Genomic DNA, 19028 nt, shown 5'->3' with positions numbered 1-19028 from the left:
AGGCTATCCCTAAAATGGAGACTGAGTCCCTAAAGCAACTAGGTTCGCTGCTCCCTTACATTGTGCACCTATGACCGATCGCACGGCCACATTACTACATGGGACACTGTTCTCATTTAGTCTCTGGGACAGCTTGCACAATTACGTTTGGTGATTTTGTAACCTGTGCACTGTCATCTGTGATAGGAGCTGCGTTTTCACATTATGTTATATGCTGCTATGTTTAAAATATACTTTAAAGGGGTTTTCCCATGAACAAATCAATAGGTCGTGGAATAATAATAAGTTCCACAATTGGATGTGTTAAATAAAATGTTCTTGTGCCGAGATAATCTTATAAATCATTAGCATGTGAGACGCTGCTAACACCTAGGTCTCACATACAACACTTATGTTTCTGCTCATGTTGGCGCTGACAATACTAACTGAGCAGTTAATATTGGAAAGCAGTACTAGAAGTGTCATAATGTTCATATGCTCACTACACAAGTACATGAATGCGAATTGGATGTCTAGTAATATATGTAGCAGTGCTGATTTTTGTCAATTGACCAATACAGATAGACTTCCATATATTCACATCCCTTTATGGTTGGCTTAATTTAATACTTTTTAACTAGCAATGCAATCAATCCTGGAATTTAGAACTCAGGTTAGTTAGAATTTATTTATTTGATTTATTTGGCTGGCTATTTACCCCATTTTTAGGGTTTACATAGCCAATGTCCCTCTGATATTATTGGCTATGACTATGTACAAATTGAATAGAATTGCCTTCAGTATTATAACACTGAGAATTCTGCTGGAAGAATGTGGCTATTTTGAGTAAGCTGCTCATAACAAAAATGAATATTTCCAATAAATAAATAGTAGTAACCCATTTTATTGATTAATTTGAACACTTTTTTAATAAAAGATATATTTTAATTCACATATTTTCCCCATCTTTTCCCCCACTTCACATTATATGATTTCAACAAGTGGTGTCCACTTATGTGAATTATAATTTTTCTTTTGCCAGTCTATTAACCCTTACGGTTTCAGAATTTCAATGTGGAGATTTTATAAAGTTTATTATTCAGATTAATACAAAAAAATAAATTGGATTTAAACAAACAATGTCGCAAATGAAATGTAATAGGAAATTGTCAGTTTTCTTTACGATGTAGAAAGTGTTCAGAGCTTCAGTATTGTACGAATGCTAAAAAAAATAACAAATAATATAGTTAATTTCAGAAGGAAATAAGATATACAGATATGTACAAATACTATTTAACATATTAATTATTTTGCATAAAAATAAAGCTATGACACCCACTGATGCAAAATGTAAAAAAAATAGTTAAGTGAAATAATTATTTTACAACTTTGATCAAAATTGCGTAAGCCATCCATCAGCAACATGGTAACCTCATTGAACCATATCTGTATTGAGCAACCTCTCTATATGCCAAACCAATCCACAAATTAACTGGTGAAGAGCTAGAATCCAGCTTAGATCTAATTAAAACCTATTTGGGAAAGAAGGGTTGACAGCTCTCCAGCGACCAACGATCTCGAAATCCCCGGGTGACCAGGGTAAACATCGGGTTACTAAGCGCAGGGCCGCGCTTAGTAACCCGATGTTTACCCTGGTTACCGTTGTAAATGTAAAAAAAACAAACACTACATACTTACATTCCGGTGTCTGGTCACGTCCCTCGCCTTCAGCTTCCAGCACTGACTGAGCGCTGGCCGTAAAGTACAGCGGACGTCACCGCTGTGCTGTGCTTTATGGCTGGCCAGCGCTCACCAGTCAGTGCAGGAAGCTGAAGGCGAGGGACCTGACCAGACACCGGAATGTAAGTATGTAGTGTTTGTTTTTTTACATTTACAACGGTAACCAGGGTAAACATCGGGTTACTAAGCGCGGCCCTGCGCTTAGTAACCCGATGTTTACCCTGGTTACCAGTGAAGACATCGCTGAATCGGCGTCACACATGGCGATTCAGCAATGTCAGCGGGAGATCCAGCGACAAAATAAAGTTCTGGACTTTCCCCAGCGACTAACGATCTCCCAGCAGGGGCCTGATCGTTGGTCGCTGTCACGCATAACGATTTAGTTAACGAAATCGTTGCTACGTCACAAAAAGCAACGATATCGTTAATATCGTTATGTGTGACGGTACCTTAAGGGCTGCCATTCCTCAAAATGGACGATGCAGACAACATAGTGTAAGTCCAGCACTCCTATAGCATTAATTTAATGTGCATGTATGCTGCAGCCAGTACACAGACCTATATACAAACACTATTCAACAGCACTCTGCTATTAATGAATACATTAATTCTACTATTGATGGACGTCAAAACTGTAAATTAAAACTTTTAATGAAAATTCTGTGAGTCATCCACCCGCAACAATGTGACTTCATTGGATGGACCCGAACTCTTACAAGAAAAGACAAGCACTCTTTATAGTATTACATGGTTTTCTACATTGTGTATTGGCAGTATAGCTGCCCCCTGGCCATGCATCATTCACCATTCATTTTTCCTAGGCCGGTTTTAATTAGATATATGGGTGCATTTAGAGTAGGTGTAAAAAGATCGCTGAATGGCTAGATTGAAGTTGATCGGTGGTCGTTTAATAGTGTTTTTAGACAGGCCAAACGCACTTCTATGCGCATAGAACAATCATGTCAACAATTGTCTTGTGTGCCATAGTTATTGGTAGCACTTGTCCTTTTATACAGGAGGATATGCTGCCTACAACAATGATTTGTAAGAAAGCTTAAAAATAATTTCCTCCAAGATACGAACATTTTGCTTGTTTAGTGAGTGATTGTCAACCTGTTTAGACAGGCCAATTATTGGGAAATGAGCAGTACCTTCAAAGCTCATGCACCCGATTATCAGGAATGAGTATTCGCAGTGCAAATCTACCTTTAAAGGCCAGAGTCACACTAGAGAGGAATATGAATGAGTGCTATGCGATAAAAAAAAAAATCATACAGCACTCTGACTAATATTAATCTATGGAGCAGCTCCCATCATTCGTTTTTTAATCATGCATATTATACGTGCGAGAGAAATCACAGCATGCTGCGATTTTCACCGTATTACGCCCGAGACTCGCCAATGCAAGTATATGGGTGAGAGAAAAAAACGTATTACACATGGACCATCGGTGTGACTTGCGAGAAATGCACACCGATGTCCTTTAGAAAAGCCGGCAATTCAGTGCGCTGTAATGTAAAAATCACACTGACAGGTTAGAATAGATCAAATAAATGTCTACACATAGTATAATATATATATTTATATTTCATAGAGAGTTAGGTAGCAGAACAGCGGATAATTAAATTTTTGGCTTATGTAAAATCATTGCAGAAAAAGACAGGATATGACACATGGTTTACAAACCATTGCAGATCAGTTAGATTTCGAACCCTGTTCACACAGGTAATATACAGATGATCAGGTTTTAAATACATCAGATAGGGATTGCACACATCAGTTAGGACTGCTCTATATGGGTATACCTTGACGTTTTGTGGAGCAGCTTAGTATACATTTTTTGCAAAAAACGTATCAACCAAATACCCTGTTTTTACTATGCTCTTTTGTGTCTTCAAGTTTCTTGGTGGTGTGTGAACATGTTCCTACAGACTTGTTCACTGTGCAAGTAGCCCATGTGTTCCTGTTTCCATAATTGTTCTCTTGTGTCTACAAGACTAGGGAGTTACCCACCACTCCTTGTGGGCTCTCTGCACAAAAGCTGTTCCACTCAGCGTGTCCACATGGACATTTCCTTTTTGAACCCTGTTCAGACAGGTAATATACAGATGATGAGGTTTTAAACACATCAGATAGGGGTTACATACATCAGTTAGGACTGCTCTATATGGGTATACCTTGACGTTTGGTGGAGCAGCTTAGTATACATTTTTGCAAAAAACAAGTCAACCAAATACCCTGTTTTTTACATCTTTTTACTAGCACTTGCGGATTACTGTGATTTTTTTTTTTTTAAACTGAGTGTTTTTTGTTTTCCTATGCTCTTTCGTGTCTTCAGATTTATATATGTCCCTGACTAATAATGTTAGTACTATGTGTGTATTAAATTTTTTAGATGTAGTTGTTAAATTAGCGAATTTATTCATGAAAAAATGATGTGGGCTCCCGCGCAATTTTCTTCGCCAAGAGGGAAAGCCAGTGACTGAGGGCAGATATTAATAGCCTAGAAAGGGACCATTGTTATTGCCCCCCTGGCTAAAAACATCAGCCCCCAGCCACCCCAGAAAAGGCGCATCTGTAAGATGCCAATTCTGGCACTTAGCCTCTCTCTTCCCATTGCCCTATAGAGGTGGCATATGGGGTAGTAAGGGGTTCATGTCACCTTGCTGATATTCATAGACTGGGAAGATCTATTGGTATTAACCCCTTCCCAGGCTACAAATATTGGCCCCGGCCGTCGGCTTTCCCTCTCTGGCAGAGAAAATTGTGTGGGAGCCCACACAATTTTTTGAGCTTGTAGGATGGAACTTGTGGAGCCAATAAATAGGCTTCTACATTATTTATTCATGATTTTCTGAGCCGGGATCCATTCTATGTCCATTTTGCAAGCCGGCGAGAAAATCTCGCCATACGGATATCACACAGATGCTTAGATGCGAGAAAATCGCTTCCTCGCATTGCACACAGATTACATATGGATCACTGTTCGGAACATTTCTGCGATTCTCGGCCGTGAAAAACGGACCAATTTTTTTTATACATTATGTGTGACTCCAGCCTTTGATGGATTTGGTCTCTTACGTATTCGAGGTCTACTTGGGCCCAAAGATGGGGAGTTCTTAGAGATAATTTAAATATTAAAATATAGGGTTCCATCTGAGGTGAGATCACCTTCTGTAAACCAAGTATCTCACATATATGCGTGGCAAAAGTGGAATTTGTGTATTTAATAATGGCAGAGTGCTGCATATTGTTCGTACAGTGCATGTATCTATGCATCCTTGACAGTTTATATATTAGAACTTAGAGCTCAATTACATTTGTGTGTGTAAGTTCTCAACATCCTTCATAGGCATATATTTTTTTCTTATTTTTGGAATATTTTTCATTATTTATGACAGTCATTTATTTATTATTAGCAGCATCAGAATCCTATCTGACATGGTTTTAGAAGTTAAAAGTTGATTAGTAGACACACTAATACAGATAAAAAGACAATGGCCAAAGTCCATGTTTAGTTTTGCTAATTTAGCATGAGGCAAGCAATGTGAATAATACTTTCCCAATTTTTAACTATTTAGAATATAACAAGTTGTAACTTTTAGTGATAAATCACTGACTGAGCACAAGTACACAGGTTTTCTCTTGAAACCAGAAAAGTTGAAACCATGTTTGACAAAGGCATACAAAAGTAGATAACAGCACTTTATAGTTAACAGTTCATCAAAAATGTATTTAAATCAAATAAAAGAAAATTAAAAATGCCAAAATCACTTCGATATACCAGTACATTGATAATACATAAAATCCTATACCAAATACAAAATATGCATTAAAATGATCATAAACCAGGGGTGTAACTAGGTGGGAAAACATGAGGGGCATTTGTCAATGGTGCAGTCAGCAGAGGGTCACCATCACTCATTTTAATGCGGTGATCTAACATGTCTCCCAGGTAGCAGCATTTTGCCATCCCTTGGGAGTGAGATTCAGTCATCCTCTGAGCCGGTTGATAAAATGACAGGCAGCTCAGATCACAGGTAAACGGCCAGCTCTCTGCAGTCAAATTTATGCGTCTTTCAGATGTGAATACAATTGATCTTCTGACCACCAACATGTCTGGGGTCAAGGTCATGTACAGCAGCATAGTAAAGACACCGGATTACGCAACTATACCACAGAAAAGTAGAAGACAGTTTGAAGGTAAGTGCGTGAATAAAGTCAAAGATACAGGGGAGTTTTATTCCGGGATGAAATAGTGTGAGGGGACAATATGGGAGTTGGTAATGTGAGGAGGCACTGTATAGAGAGTGGACAGAATGGGGAAGGGTTGCCACAGTCTGATAATGGCAGTTAGCATTAACTCCCAGTATCTCCTTACCTTTGTTAAGGACATACTATGAGTTGTAAGTTCATGCAGCACAATTGAATTTGGGGCTTACCTGACATTGCAATTGACTGTGGTAAGAAGCTTGGTGGTGTATTCATGTACTGATGGTGGCTCTGGTGCTGTATTCCTATACTGTTATTAGTTGTCATTCTGTACAGCCCAAAACTTGTCACATAATGTGATACATGGATATGTTAATAACGTATTGTGCAATCTGACAAGTCAAGGATTAGTACATATGCATTTATGTTAGAAGCATAACATTTTTAAATTAAAGCACTGCAGCATGCCAAATATCAACATTGTGTAATATACTCAGTCATGATTTCACTCTGGCAATTCCAGTGATGGAACATATTTTTATGAACTTTGAAAAATCACTGTCCACTTTTATGTGCAATTCTTATAAGCCCAACTATGAAAAAGACCATATCTAGCAGGAAAATATGTACATTGAAATTGTGATAATAACATTTAAATACAGTGTTAAGCAATTTTGTTACCTTCGTCCAGATTGTAAAAGTTGAAAACCCTCATTAATGTGATCAAATGGCAAAGTATGGCTCACTAGTCCATCTAAATTAAACTTATCCGAGAGGAAGTCAGCAACTAATCTGGGAACACATTCTTTGCTCTTCCATCCTGGAAATGAAAAATAAGAGTATACAATGTCATTTATTCAGTTGCCTCTAAACTGTAAGCTTAATCCCTTAACTCCCGGAGGTATTTTCGTTTTTCGCTCCAATTCTTCCCAGAGCCATAACTTTTTTATTTTTCCATCAAAATGGCTGTGTGAAAACTTGTTCTTTGCAGAACGAGTTGTACTTTTGAACAACGCCATTGGTTTTATAATTTTGTGTACTAGAAAATGGGAAAAAATTCCAAGTGTGATGAAATTGCAAAAAATGTGCAATCTCACACTTGTTTTTTGTTTGGCTTTTTTTCTAGGTTCACTAAATGCTAAAACTGACCTGCCATTATGAGTTCATAGACACCAAACATGTCTAGGTTCCTTTTTATCTAAGTGGTGAAAAAAAATGTAAAACTTTGTTAAAAAAGAAAAAAAGTAATTCTGGCATTTTGATTTTTTTTTCTCACTACGCCGTTAAGCAATCAAGTAATCCTTTATTTTTATTGATAGATTGGGTGATTCTGAATGTGGCGATACCAAATATGTGTATGTTTGATTTTTTTATTGTTTTATTTTGAATGGGGCAAAAGTTACGGGATTTGAACTTTTATATTTTTTAAATTTTTAAACATTTTTTTTTTTACTTTTGGCATGCTTCAATAGTCTCCATGGGAGAACAGAAGCTGTCATAACCCGATCGGCTCTGCTACATATAGGTGATGATCAGTTCGCCTATATGTAGCTGAATTACTCACTTGCTATGAGCACTGACCACTGGGCAGCGCTCACAGCAAGCCAGCAGTGACAACCAAAGAGGTCTCCAGGAGACCTCTCGCTGTCATGCCAACCCACAGGTGACACGCGATCATGTGACAGGGGTCACCGGTGAGCGTATTTCCGGCACGATTGCCGGAAGCACTTAAATGCCGTTGTCAGCATTTGACAGTGGCATCAGATCTCCTGCATTTAGCAGAATACCTCATTGCTATGAGCGCAGACCACAGGGTGGTGCCCATAGGAATCCGGCAGTGACAAACAAAGGACTCCAGGAGACCTCTGGTTGTCATGCCAACCCATGGATGTCCTGCGATCACGTGACGTGACAAAGCAGGAGAAATCTATAAGAAGATAGTAAACAGTTTTCAAGTTAACCTTTCCTCAGTTGGCAATGCAATTAAGAAATGGCAGTTAACTGGAACAGTGGAGGTCAAAATAGGGTCTGGAAGACAAAGCAAAATTTCTGTGAAAGCTGCTCATAGGATTGTTAGAAAGGCAAATCAGAATCCCCAATTGATTGAAAAAACCTTCAGAAAGATTTTGTTCGACTATTCAGACACCTGCACAAATATAGCCTTCATTGAAGAGTCATCAGAAGAAAACCTCTCCTGCGTCCTCAATAGGGATGAGCGAATAGTTTCAGATAACTCCTTATCTCAATATCTGCATCGGGAATCTGGATAGCTGGAGCGCTCACGATGATCAGCTGTTCGGTGCCACAGCTGCATATGTCACGGCTGTGTGACAGTTACAACACATGTATGGAGAACCTGTTTGTTGGGCTCTCCAGGCATGTGTTGTGACTGCCACACAGCCACAAAACATGCAGCTTCAGCACAGAACAGCTGATTATCGGGAGCGTGCCAGGTATCCATGTTCCCGATGCAGCTATTCGGTAAGTGCTATAGCTATTCAGATAAGAAGTTATCCGAAGCTATTCACTCATTCCTAGTCCTCCCCATAAAATTCAGAGTCAGAAGTACGCAAAAGAATATCTAAAAAATCCTGATGTACTTTGGAAACAAGTTACTGTGGAACAATCAGGTTATAATAGAACTCTATGGCCACAATGATCAAAGGTATTATACATGGATGAGAAGAGTTTATGAATGCATATCATTCCCAGTCTCCATTTATATCTTTTTATCTATTGTATTTTTAAAATAGATTTTTTTTCCCCTTTAATCTCACTTCACTTGGAACTCCCCCCTTCCCTATTTTTAAGTGCATTATATAGTAAAAAGAAAGTAACATAGTAACATAGTAACATAGTTAGTAAGGCCGAAAAAAGACATTTGTCCATCCAGTTCAGCCTATATTCCATCATAATAAATCCCCAGATCTACGTCCTTCTACAGAACCTAATAATTGTATGATACAATATTGTTCTGCTCCAGGAAGACATCCAGGCCTCTCTTGAACCCCTCGACTGAGTTCGCCATCACCACCTCCTCAGGCAAGCAATTCCAGATTCTCAGTGCCCTAACAGTAAAGAATGGGGTCATCCAAAACTGCAGTCAGAGTCTTGAAATGGGGTAAGCAAGGTAGGCAGTTGCCTAGGGCAACACCGTCAGTCCTGGCACTCTGAGCTGTGCTTGGTGTCGCTTACGTCCTGAGCACGAGCCCCAGGCACAGTGACTGCTGAACACTGCTTCTCTTCTGAATAAACACTGTCTGACTTGCCTAGAATCCGACTCTGAATGTTAATACTTCTAGTAATATTATGGTATGGGATTTTAACCCCTTTCCGATGTTGGGCGTAGTAGTACGCCCACGTCAGACTCCCTCCCTTTTGATGTGGCCTCACCACCGGAGCCTACATCTTTCCTGGCACATGTCAGCTGTTTTGAACAGCAGACATGTGCCCGGAACAGCCACAGGTGGAATCGCAATCCACCCATCGCTATTAACCCGTTAAATGCCACTGTCAAATACTGACAGCGGCATTTAACATGTATTTCTGGCAATCGTGCCAGAAATCCGCCCATCGGTGACCACCGTCATGTGTTAGCAGGTCATCCATGGGTTGGCATGACAACCAGAAGTCTCCTGGAGATCTTTATCTTTGTCACTGCCAGATTGCAAAGAGCACTACCCGGTGGTCTGCACTCCTAACAAGTGAGGTATTCTGCTACAGGCAGGCGATCTGAACATCACCTGCATGTAGTAGAGCCGATCAGGTTATGACAGCTTCTAGTCTCCCATGGAGACTATTGAAGCATGCCAAAAGTGAAATAAAAGTTTTAAAAAAATCTAAATGTTCAAATCACTCCCCCCTTTCTCCCCATTCAAGATTAAACAATAAAAATAAAAAAACACACACATATTTGGTATCGCCGCGTTCAGAATCGTCCGATCTATCAACAAAGAAAAAAATAAAAAATAACCTGATCGCTAAATGACGTAGCGAGGAAAAAAAAGTCAAAACGCCAGAATCATGTTTTTTTTTTTGTCGCCACGACATTGCATTAAAATGCAATAACGTTAGATCAGAAGATCACATCTGTACCAAAATGATATAAATTAAAACGTCTGCTCGGCACACAAAAAATAAGCCCTCACCTAATCCGAGATCACGAAAAACGGTGACGCTACGGATATCATAAAATGGGGCAATTTTTTTTATTTTATTTTTTTTAAACAAAGTTTGGAATTTTTTTTCACCACGTTGATAAAAATGAACCTACACGTTTGGTGTCTATGAACTTATAGTGGAGAATCATAATGGAAGGTCAGTTTTAGCATTTAAATAAATAATGCAGCACTCTGTAGCTTGCAAACATGAAATATGAAAATTAAATTGCATTACTGCACTAGAAATATGAAAAATTTAGAAAGCTTAGCACATAAATTGGCCAATTCATGTGTACCTGGAAGCCACGTTAAGGCGTTTCTAGCTTCCAAGACCTAACAATGTCGAACCGCTCTTAGAATAAATTCTTCATCTGTATGGCAACCTGTGAATCCTATCAGACTGAAATATATATATATATACAGTTAGGGCCAGAAATATTTGGACAGTGACACAATTTTCGCGAGTTGGGCTCTGCATGCCACCACATTGGATTTGAAATGAAACCTCTACAACAGAATTCAAGTGCAGATTGTAACGTTTAATTTGAAGGGTTGAACAAAAATATCTGATAGAAAATGTAGGAATTGTACACATTTCTTTACAAACACTCCACATTTTAGGAGGTCAAAAGTAATTGGACAAATAAACATAACCCAAACAAAATATTTTTATTTTCAATATTTTGTTGCAAATCCTTTGGAGGCAATCACTGCCTTAAGTCTGGAACCCATGGACATCACCAAACGCTGGGTTTCCTCCTTCATAATGCTTTGCCAGGCCTTTACAGCCGCAGCTTTCAGGTCTTGCTTGTTTGTGGGTCTTTCCGTCTTAAGTCTGGATTTGAGCAAGTGAAATGCATGCTCAAATGGGTTTAGATCTGGAGATTGACTTGGCCATTGCAGAATGTTCCACTTTTTGGCACTCATGAACTCCTGGGTAGCTTTGGCTGTATGCTTGGGGTCATTGTCCATCTGTACTATGAAGCGCCGTCCAATCAACTTTGCAGCAGTTGGCTGAATCTGGGCTGAAAGTATATCCCGGTACACTTCAGAATTCATCCGGCTACTCTTGTCTGCTCTTATGTCATCAATAAACACAAGTGACCCAGTGCCATTGAAAGCCATGCATGCCCATGCCATCACGTTGCCTCCACCATGTTTTACAGAGGATGTGGTGTGCCTTGGATCATGTGCCGTTCCCTTTCTTCTCCAAACTTTTTTCTTCCCATCATTCTGGTACAGGTTGATCTTTGTCTCATCTGTCCATAGAATACTTTTCCAGAACTGAGCTGGCTTCTTGAGGTGTTTTTCTGCAAATTTAACTCTGGCCTGTCTATTTTTGTTATTGATGAATGGTTTGCATCTAGATGTGAACCCTTTGTATTTACTGTCATGGAGTCTTCTCTTTACTGTTGACTTAGAGACAGATACACCTACTTCACTGAGAGTGTTCTGGACTTCAGTTGATGTTGTGAACGGGTTCTTCTTCACCAAATTAAGTATGCGGCGATCATCCACCACTGTTGTCATCCGTGGACGCCCAGGCCTTTTTGAGTTCCCAAGCTCACCAGTCAATTCCTTTTTTCTCAGAATGTACCCAACTGTTGATTTTGCTACTCCAAGCATGTCTGCTATCTCTCTGATGGATTTTTTCTTTTTTTTCAGCCTCAGGATGTTCTGCTTCACCTCAATTGAGAGTTCCTTTGACCGCATGTTGTCTGCTCACAGCAACAGCTTCCAAATGCAAAACCACACACCTGGAATCCACCCCTGACCTTTTAACTACTTCATTGATTACAGGTTAACGAGGGAGACGCCTTCAGAGTTAATTGCAGCCCTTAGAGTCCATTGTCCAATTACTTTTCGTCCCTTGAAAAAGAGGACGCTATGCATTACAGAGCTATGATTCCTAAACCCTTTCTCCGATTTGGATGTGGAAACTATCATATTGCAGCTGGGAGTGTGCACTTTCAGCCCATATTATATATATAATTGCATTTCTGAACATGTTTTTGTAAACAGCTAAAATAACAAAACTTGTGTCACTGTCCAAATATTTCTGGCCCTAACTGTATATAGGTAGGGTCCTGCTGTGATTACAGATGAAGACTTTATTCTAAGAGAGGATTGGTATTGTTAGGTCCTGGAACTTATTTTTTTGCAATTTCACAGCACTTGGAATTTTTTTTTTCCATTTTCCAGGACATGATATGTTAGAATCAATGGTGTCTTTCAAAATTACAACTTGTCCCGCAATAAACAAGCCCTTACATGGCCATATTGACAGAAAAATAATAAAGTTATGGCTCTGGGAAGAAGATGAGCAAAAAAATGAAAAACACAAAACTCAAAATACCTCCGGTCATGAAGGGAATTAAGCAATTCTCTAGCATATTTAGTAAAGTGACTTCACAATGAAGTTTTCTTTCAACTTGTATTGTTCTCCTCATACCTCCAAAAATGCTTCCTTTCCATGTACGACCTGTGAGGAGTAGATCTGGATGAAAAGTTATATGTGCGTTTGGAGGCGCCCCACCTATTATCACACTGGTTCCATATCCCATGTGAGTACACTCCAATGCGGCTTTCTAAAAAAGAAGAAAAAAAAAAAAAAACAGGTACACATTTAAAAAAAGAAATAAAAAACATGCTAAAGTGTGGATTCAATTGTGTATGCTGCTCTCTCACCCAGGATAGAATATATACACTGCTCAAAAAAAATAAAGGGAACACTAAAATCCCACATCCTAGATATCACTGCATGAAATATTTCAGTTGCAAATCTTTATTAATTACATAGTGGAATGTCAACTCTATATCTCAATTTTATTATTATTATTCACCATGTTAACTCTTTAATGTTTTAACTCTCTAATATACTGACCAACTAGCCTAATAAACCAACTCTAGGAACGAGTTCAGCAAAGTGCAACGATTCAACATTCCCTTTAAGGGTTCAAATAATATTCAAGTCCTTTTTCTTTGGTACTGAGGTAGTGCAAACAATACTCTAGTCAATTGTTAACTTTAAAACTCATCAATAATAACGAAGCAGTCTCTTCAAAAGCTTCTTTTCTTTTTGTAAAACCAGTAGGAAGCACCTTTAAGAAGGTGCAAACTATTCACAAGACAGTTTGTGAATCATTCACCGTCCATGATTCCAATGTTCGTTAAATGGAAGGTAACTGTGCAAAACACAGGATCCCTTTAACATGGGACCCCTTCAAGAAGAAACCCTGGTCGGGTTAATGCACTTGTAAACAGTAGCAGCAAAGAGTTAACAGTTAACTATATACAGTAATTTTTCAGGTTTTGTTCTCTTATAGCAATAGCCAAGGCACCAGCCGGTATCGAACTGGCCTGGGAAGGTGGGTATCCGGATCTTCTTCTGGTTCCAAATAAACATCATGGGTTTGTCTCTCATGTATGTTAAAGTCATTAGCTGCTATCAATGTTTGTGTAGCTTGAGTACGGATGTCAGCTATTGTATTTGCCACAGCAATGGTTTCAGTGGTGGTGATTATGCACACCGTAGTAGTAGTAGTGTTGGTTTGAGGGGTTGCTGGCTCTGTAACTGGAGGGATAGTGGTGGTATCAACTTTGACACTAGGTGGCACTGTGGTGGGTGCATGTTTCCTAACATTTCGAGCGCACCAGCCCTTTTCATCCTTGTGTCGAGTGTAGGTCACATGGTCCCCTCGGCATAGATCCCGTTCAGGATGTCCCTCCCGGAGATGAGATTCCACATCATTGCGAGTGACATAGACCTTTGTCGGCAGCCTGGATTCCTGAATGAAACCCCAACCCCTTTTAGGGTAGAAGGCCACTACTACACCCCATCTCACTGAAAGATTGTCCCGTGTTGTACGTCGGGCTTCATGTTCCTTTCTCTCTTTCCATTGTAATATCAGGCATTGTTTATATTCTTCCCAGGTGAGGATTCCGATATAGGACCCTCCCGATTGGGCCTCCCCAGTGGGCCTCCCCAGTGGAACCACTCAACCTGGCTCTCGGAGCGTCCCATCGGAAAATCACCCCCTCAGGGCTCACTTTCAGCAGCATGCCCACGGGCGCTAGGAGCAGAGTTAGTGTCTCGGCGGTGGTGTTGGGAGTCACGGGAGCAGGAGCGAAGGCTGGGGTCTGGTCATAATCTGGGAGAGGGACAGTCACTGGAGCGGGATCGGTCACCAGGGCAGGGTCACTTTCTGTACCTGCGTCTGATGTGGTTCCACCGATGCTGGTCTGCTCCACTGATGAGGATGCTAGAGTCAGCTGCTGCCCGGACTGCAACTCTTCCAGTGCGATCTTCCTGCACAGAGCCGACTTCCATTTCTTCACTGCGGTCAGCTCCGTGTCCAGGAGTTGGCAGCTCAGAGTCTCCACCTGCGGCTCCAGGAAGCCCGGATCCTCCAGCAGCGGTGAGTTCGGGTCCTCCTCCAGTGACTTGGGACAGTCCTGGATCACTTTGTCGTCGTTCCGGTACCCGCTGGTCGCCATCCCTGCTCCTGGGTCTGCGGCCGCACACGCACGCTGCTCCTCCATTTTCTGGGGGCGGGAATCCTTCTCCTGGTTCCCGCCATTGCAAATCAGGAGGCGGACCTCTTTGGCAGATGGGCAGGTCCTCATTGAGTAATAGCATTCGTAGGAAGCGTTCATCACTGTTCGCGCCACTTTGGTAGTCTCCTCCCATGATGGCACACCCTTCTTCTCCGGCGCTCCTCATGGCGCTGTAATGGCGGCGGTTTTGGCGGCAATCTTTGGCGGCGAATCACGGTTCATTAGTCATACAGTCTTTTAGCACAAATCACGGTTAGGCACAGTTTCTAGGCGCACATGTGTTATGTTTGCTAATGACAGGTGTTATGAAGGCAATCCAGAAACACAGTGTGCTTAGCGATCAGAGCGCACACAGTGATCTGACAAATACCCAAAAATACAAGAACGAGCTCTGAGACGTGGAAACTCTGTAGACTGCACACCTGATCCTATCCTAAACACAACTAAAAGTGGCTGTGGATTGCGCCTAACAACTACCTAGGCAACTCGGCACAGCCTAAGAAACTAGCTAGCCTGAAGATAGAAAAATAGGCCTGACTTGCCCCAGAGAAATTCCCCAAAGGAAAAGGCAGCCCCCCACATATAATGACTGTGTAAGATGAAAAGACAAAACGTAGGGATGAAATAGATTCAGCAAAGTGGGGCCCGATATTCTAGGACAGAGCGAGGACAGTAAAGCGAACTTTGCAGTCTACAAAAAACCCTAAAGCAAAACCACGCAAAGGGGGCAAAAAAAACCCACCGTGCCGAACTAACGGCACGGCGGTACACCCTTTGCGTCTCAGAGCTTCCAGCAAAACAAAAGACAAGCTGGACAGAAAAAAAGCAACAAAAAAGCAAAAAGCACTAAGCTATACAGAGCAGCAGGTCACAGGAACAATCAGGAGAAGCTCAGATCCAACACTGAAACATTGACAAGGAGCAAGGATAGCAGCATCAGGCGGAGTTAAGTAATGAAGCAGTTAACGAGCTCACCAGAACACCTGAGGGAGGAAGCTCAGAAGCTGCAGTACCACTTGTGACCACAGGAGTGAATTCAGCCACAGAATTCACAACAGTACCCCCCCCTTGAGGAGGGGTCACCGAACCCTCACCAGAGCCCCCAGGCCGACCAGGATGAGCCGCATGAAAGGCACGAACAAGATCGGAAGCATGAACATCAGAGGCAAAAACCCAGGAATTATCTTCCTGAGCATAACCCTTCCATTTAACCAGATACTGGAGTTTCCGTCTAGAAACACGAGAATCCAAAATCTTCTCCACAATATACTCCAATTCCCCCTCCACCAAAACCGGGGCAGGAGGCTCAACAGATGGAACCATAGGTGCCACGTATCTCCGCAACAACGACTTATGGAATACATTATGTATGGAAAAGGAGTCTGGGAGGGTCAAACGAAAAGACACAGGATTGAGAACCTCAGAAATCCTATACGGACCAATAAAACGAGGTTTAAATTTAGGAGAGGAAACCTTCATAGGAATATGACGAGAAGATAACCAAACCAGATCCCCAACACGAAGTCGGGGACCCACACGGCGTCTGTGATTAGCGAAAAGTTGAGCTTTCTCCTGGGACTAGATCAAATTGTCCACTACCTGAGTCCAGATCTGCTGCAACCTATCCACCACAGAATCCACACCAGGACAGTCCGAAGACTCAACCTGTCCTGAAGAGAAACGAGGATGGAACCCAGAATTGCAAAAAAATGGAGAAACCAAGGTAGCCGAGCTGGCCCGATTATTAAGGGCGAACTCAGCCAACGGCAAAAAGGACACCCAATCATCCTGGTCTGCAGAAACAAAACATCTCAGATATGTTTCCAAGGTCTGATTGGTTCGTTCGGTCTGGCCATTAGTCTGAGGATGGAAAGCCGAGGAAAAGGATAGGTCAATGCCCATCCTACCACAAAAGGCTCGCCAAAACCTTGAAACAAACTGGGAACCTCTGTCAGAAACAATATTCTCAGGAATGCCATGCAACTGAACCACATGCTGAAAGAACAAAGGTACCAAATCAGAGGAGGAAGGCAATTTAGCCAAGGGCACCAGATGGACCATTTTAGAAAAGCGATCACAGACCACCCAAATGACTGACATCTTTTGAGAAACGGGAAGGTCAGAAATGAAATCCATCGAAATATGTGTCCAAGGCCTCTTTGGGACCGGCAAGGGCAAAAGCAACCCACTGGCACGAGAACAGCAGGGCTTAGCCCTAGCACAAATCCCACAGGACTGCACAAAAGTACGTACATCCCGTGACAGATGGCCACCAGAAGGATCTAGCCACTAACTCTCTGGTACCAAAGATTCCAGGATGACCAGCCAACACCGAACAATGAAGTTCAGAGATAAGTTTATTAGTCCACCTATCAGGGACGAACAGTTTCTCTGCTGGACAACGATCAGGTTTATTCGCCTGAAATTTTTGCAGTACCCGCCGCAAATCAGGGGAGATGGCAGACACAATGACTCCTTCCTTGAGGATACCCGCTGGCTCAGATAAACCCGGAGAGTCGGGCACAAAACTCCTAGACAGAGCATCCGCCTTCACATTTTTAGAGCCCGGAAGGTACGAAATCACAAAGTCGAAGCGGGCAAAAAATAACGACCAACGGGCCTGTCTAGGATTCAAGCGCTTGGCAGACTCGAGATAAGTCAAGTTCTTATGATCAGTCAATACCACCACGCGATGCTTAGCTCCTTCAAGCCAATGACGCCACTCCTCGAATGCCCACTTCATGGCCAGCAACTCTCGATTGCCCACATCATAATTACGCTCAGCGGGCGAAAACTTCCTGGAAAAGAAAGCACATGGTTTCATCACTGAGCAATCAGAACCTCTCTGTGACAAAACCGCCCCTGCTCCAATCTCAGAAGCATCAACCTCGACCTGGAACGGAAGAGAAACATCTGGCTGACAACACAGGGGCAGAACAAAAACGACGCTTCAACTCCTGAAAAGCTTCCACAGCAGCAGAAGACCAATTAACCAAATCAGCACCCTTCTTGGTCAAATCGGTCAATGGTTTGGCAATGCTAGAAAAATTACAGATGAAGCGACGATAAAAATTAGCAAAGCCCAGGAACTTTTGCAGACTTTTCAGAGATGTCGGCTGAATCCAATCGTGGATGGCTTGGACCTTAACTGGATCCATCTCGATAGTAGAAGGGGTAAAGATGAACCCCAAAAATGAAACTTTCTGCACACCGAAGAGACACTTTGATCCCTTCACAAACAAAGAGTTAGCACGCAGGACCTGAAAAACCATTCTGACCTGCTTCACATGAGACTCCCAATCATCTGAGAAGACCAAAATGTCATCCAAGTAAACAATCAGGAATTTATCCAGATACTCACGGAAGATGTCATGCATAAAAGACTGAAACACAGATTGAGCATTGGCAAGTCCGAACGGCATCACTAGATACTCAAAATGACCCTCGGGCGTATTGAATGCAGTTTTCCATTCATCTCCTTGCCTGATTCTCACCAGATTATACGCACCACGAAGATCTATCTTAGTGAACCAACTAGCCCCCTTAATCCGAGCAAACAAGTCAGATAACAATGGCAAGGGATACTGAAATTTAACAGTGATCTTATTAAGAAGGCGGTAATCAATACACGGTCTCAGCGAACCATCCTTCTTGGCTACAAAGAAGAACCCTGCTCCCAGTGGTGATGACGATGGGCGAATATGTCCCTTCTCCAGGGATTCCTTCACATAACTGCGCATAGCGGCGTGTTCGGGCACGGATAAATTAAATAATCGACCTTTAGGGAATTTACTACCAGGAATCAAATTGATAGCACAATCACAATCCCTATGCGGAGGTAGAGCATCGGACTTGGGCTCTTCAAATACATCCTGATAATCAGACAAGAACTCTGGGACCTCAGAAGGGGTGGATGACGAAATCGACAAAAATGGAACATCACCATGTACCCCCTGACAACCCCAGCTGGATACCGACATGGAATTCCAATCCAATACTGGATTATGGGTTTGTAGCCATGGCAACCCCAACACGACCACATCATGCAGATTATGCAACACCAGAAAGCGAATAACTTCCTGATGTGCAGGAGCCATGCACATGGTCAGCTGGGCCCAGTATTGAGGTTTATTCTTGGCCAAAGGTGTAGCATCAATTCCTCTCAATGGAATAGGACACCGCAAAGGCTCCAAGAAAAACCCACAACGTTTAGCATAATCCAAATCCATCAGATTCAGGGCAGCGCCCGAATCCACAAACGCCATGACAGAAAACGACGACAAAGAGCATATCAAGGTAATGGACAGAAGGAATTTGGACTGTACAGTACCAATGACGGCAGACCTAGCGGACCGCTTAGTGCGCTTAGGACAATCAGAA

At 41.9% G+C, this 19028-nt stretch overlaps 1 protein-coding gene across 1 annotated transcript in view; it reads right to left on the bottom strand.

Annotated features, from left to right (window-relative positions):
- Positions 1-863: 863 nt before the first annotated feature.
- The window catches only part of LOC138655717 (alcohol dehydrogenase 1-like), a 76038-nt gene continuing 57873 nt past the window's right edge, over positions 864-19028 (bottom strand). The window contains exons 7-9 of the mRNA XM_069743617.1: positions 12544-12679; positions 6613-6751; positions 864-1201 (exon numbers count right to left, since the gene is read on the bottom strand). Of these exons, the coding sequence (XP_069599718.1) occupies positions 1177-1201; positions 6613-6751; positions 12544-12679 (300 nt within the window). The 3' untranslated portion in view covers positions 864-1176. The remainder of the gene's footprint in view (positions 1202-6612; positions 6752-12543; positions 12680-19028) is intronic.

The sequence above is a fragment of the Ranitomeya imitator genome, chromosome 1 (genome assembly GCF_032444005.1).
Source record: "Ranitomeya imitator isolate aRanImi1 chromosome 1, aRanImi1.pri, whole genome shotgun sequence".
Lineage (NCBI taxonomy): Eukaryota > Metazoa > Chordata > Amphibia > Anura > Dendrobatidae > Ranitomeya > Ranitomeya imitator.
The sequence above is the reverse complement of the archived record's forward strand: the minus strand, read 5'-3'. Positions and strand labels throughout refer to the sequence as shown.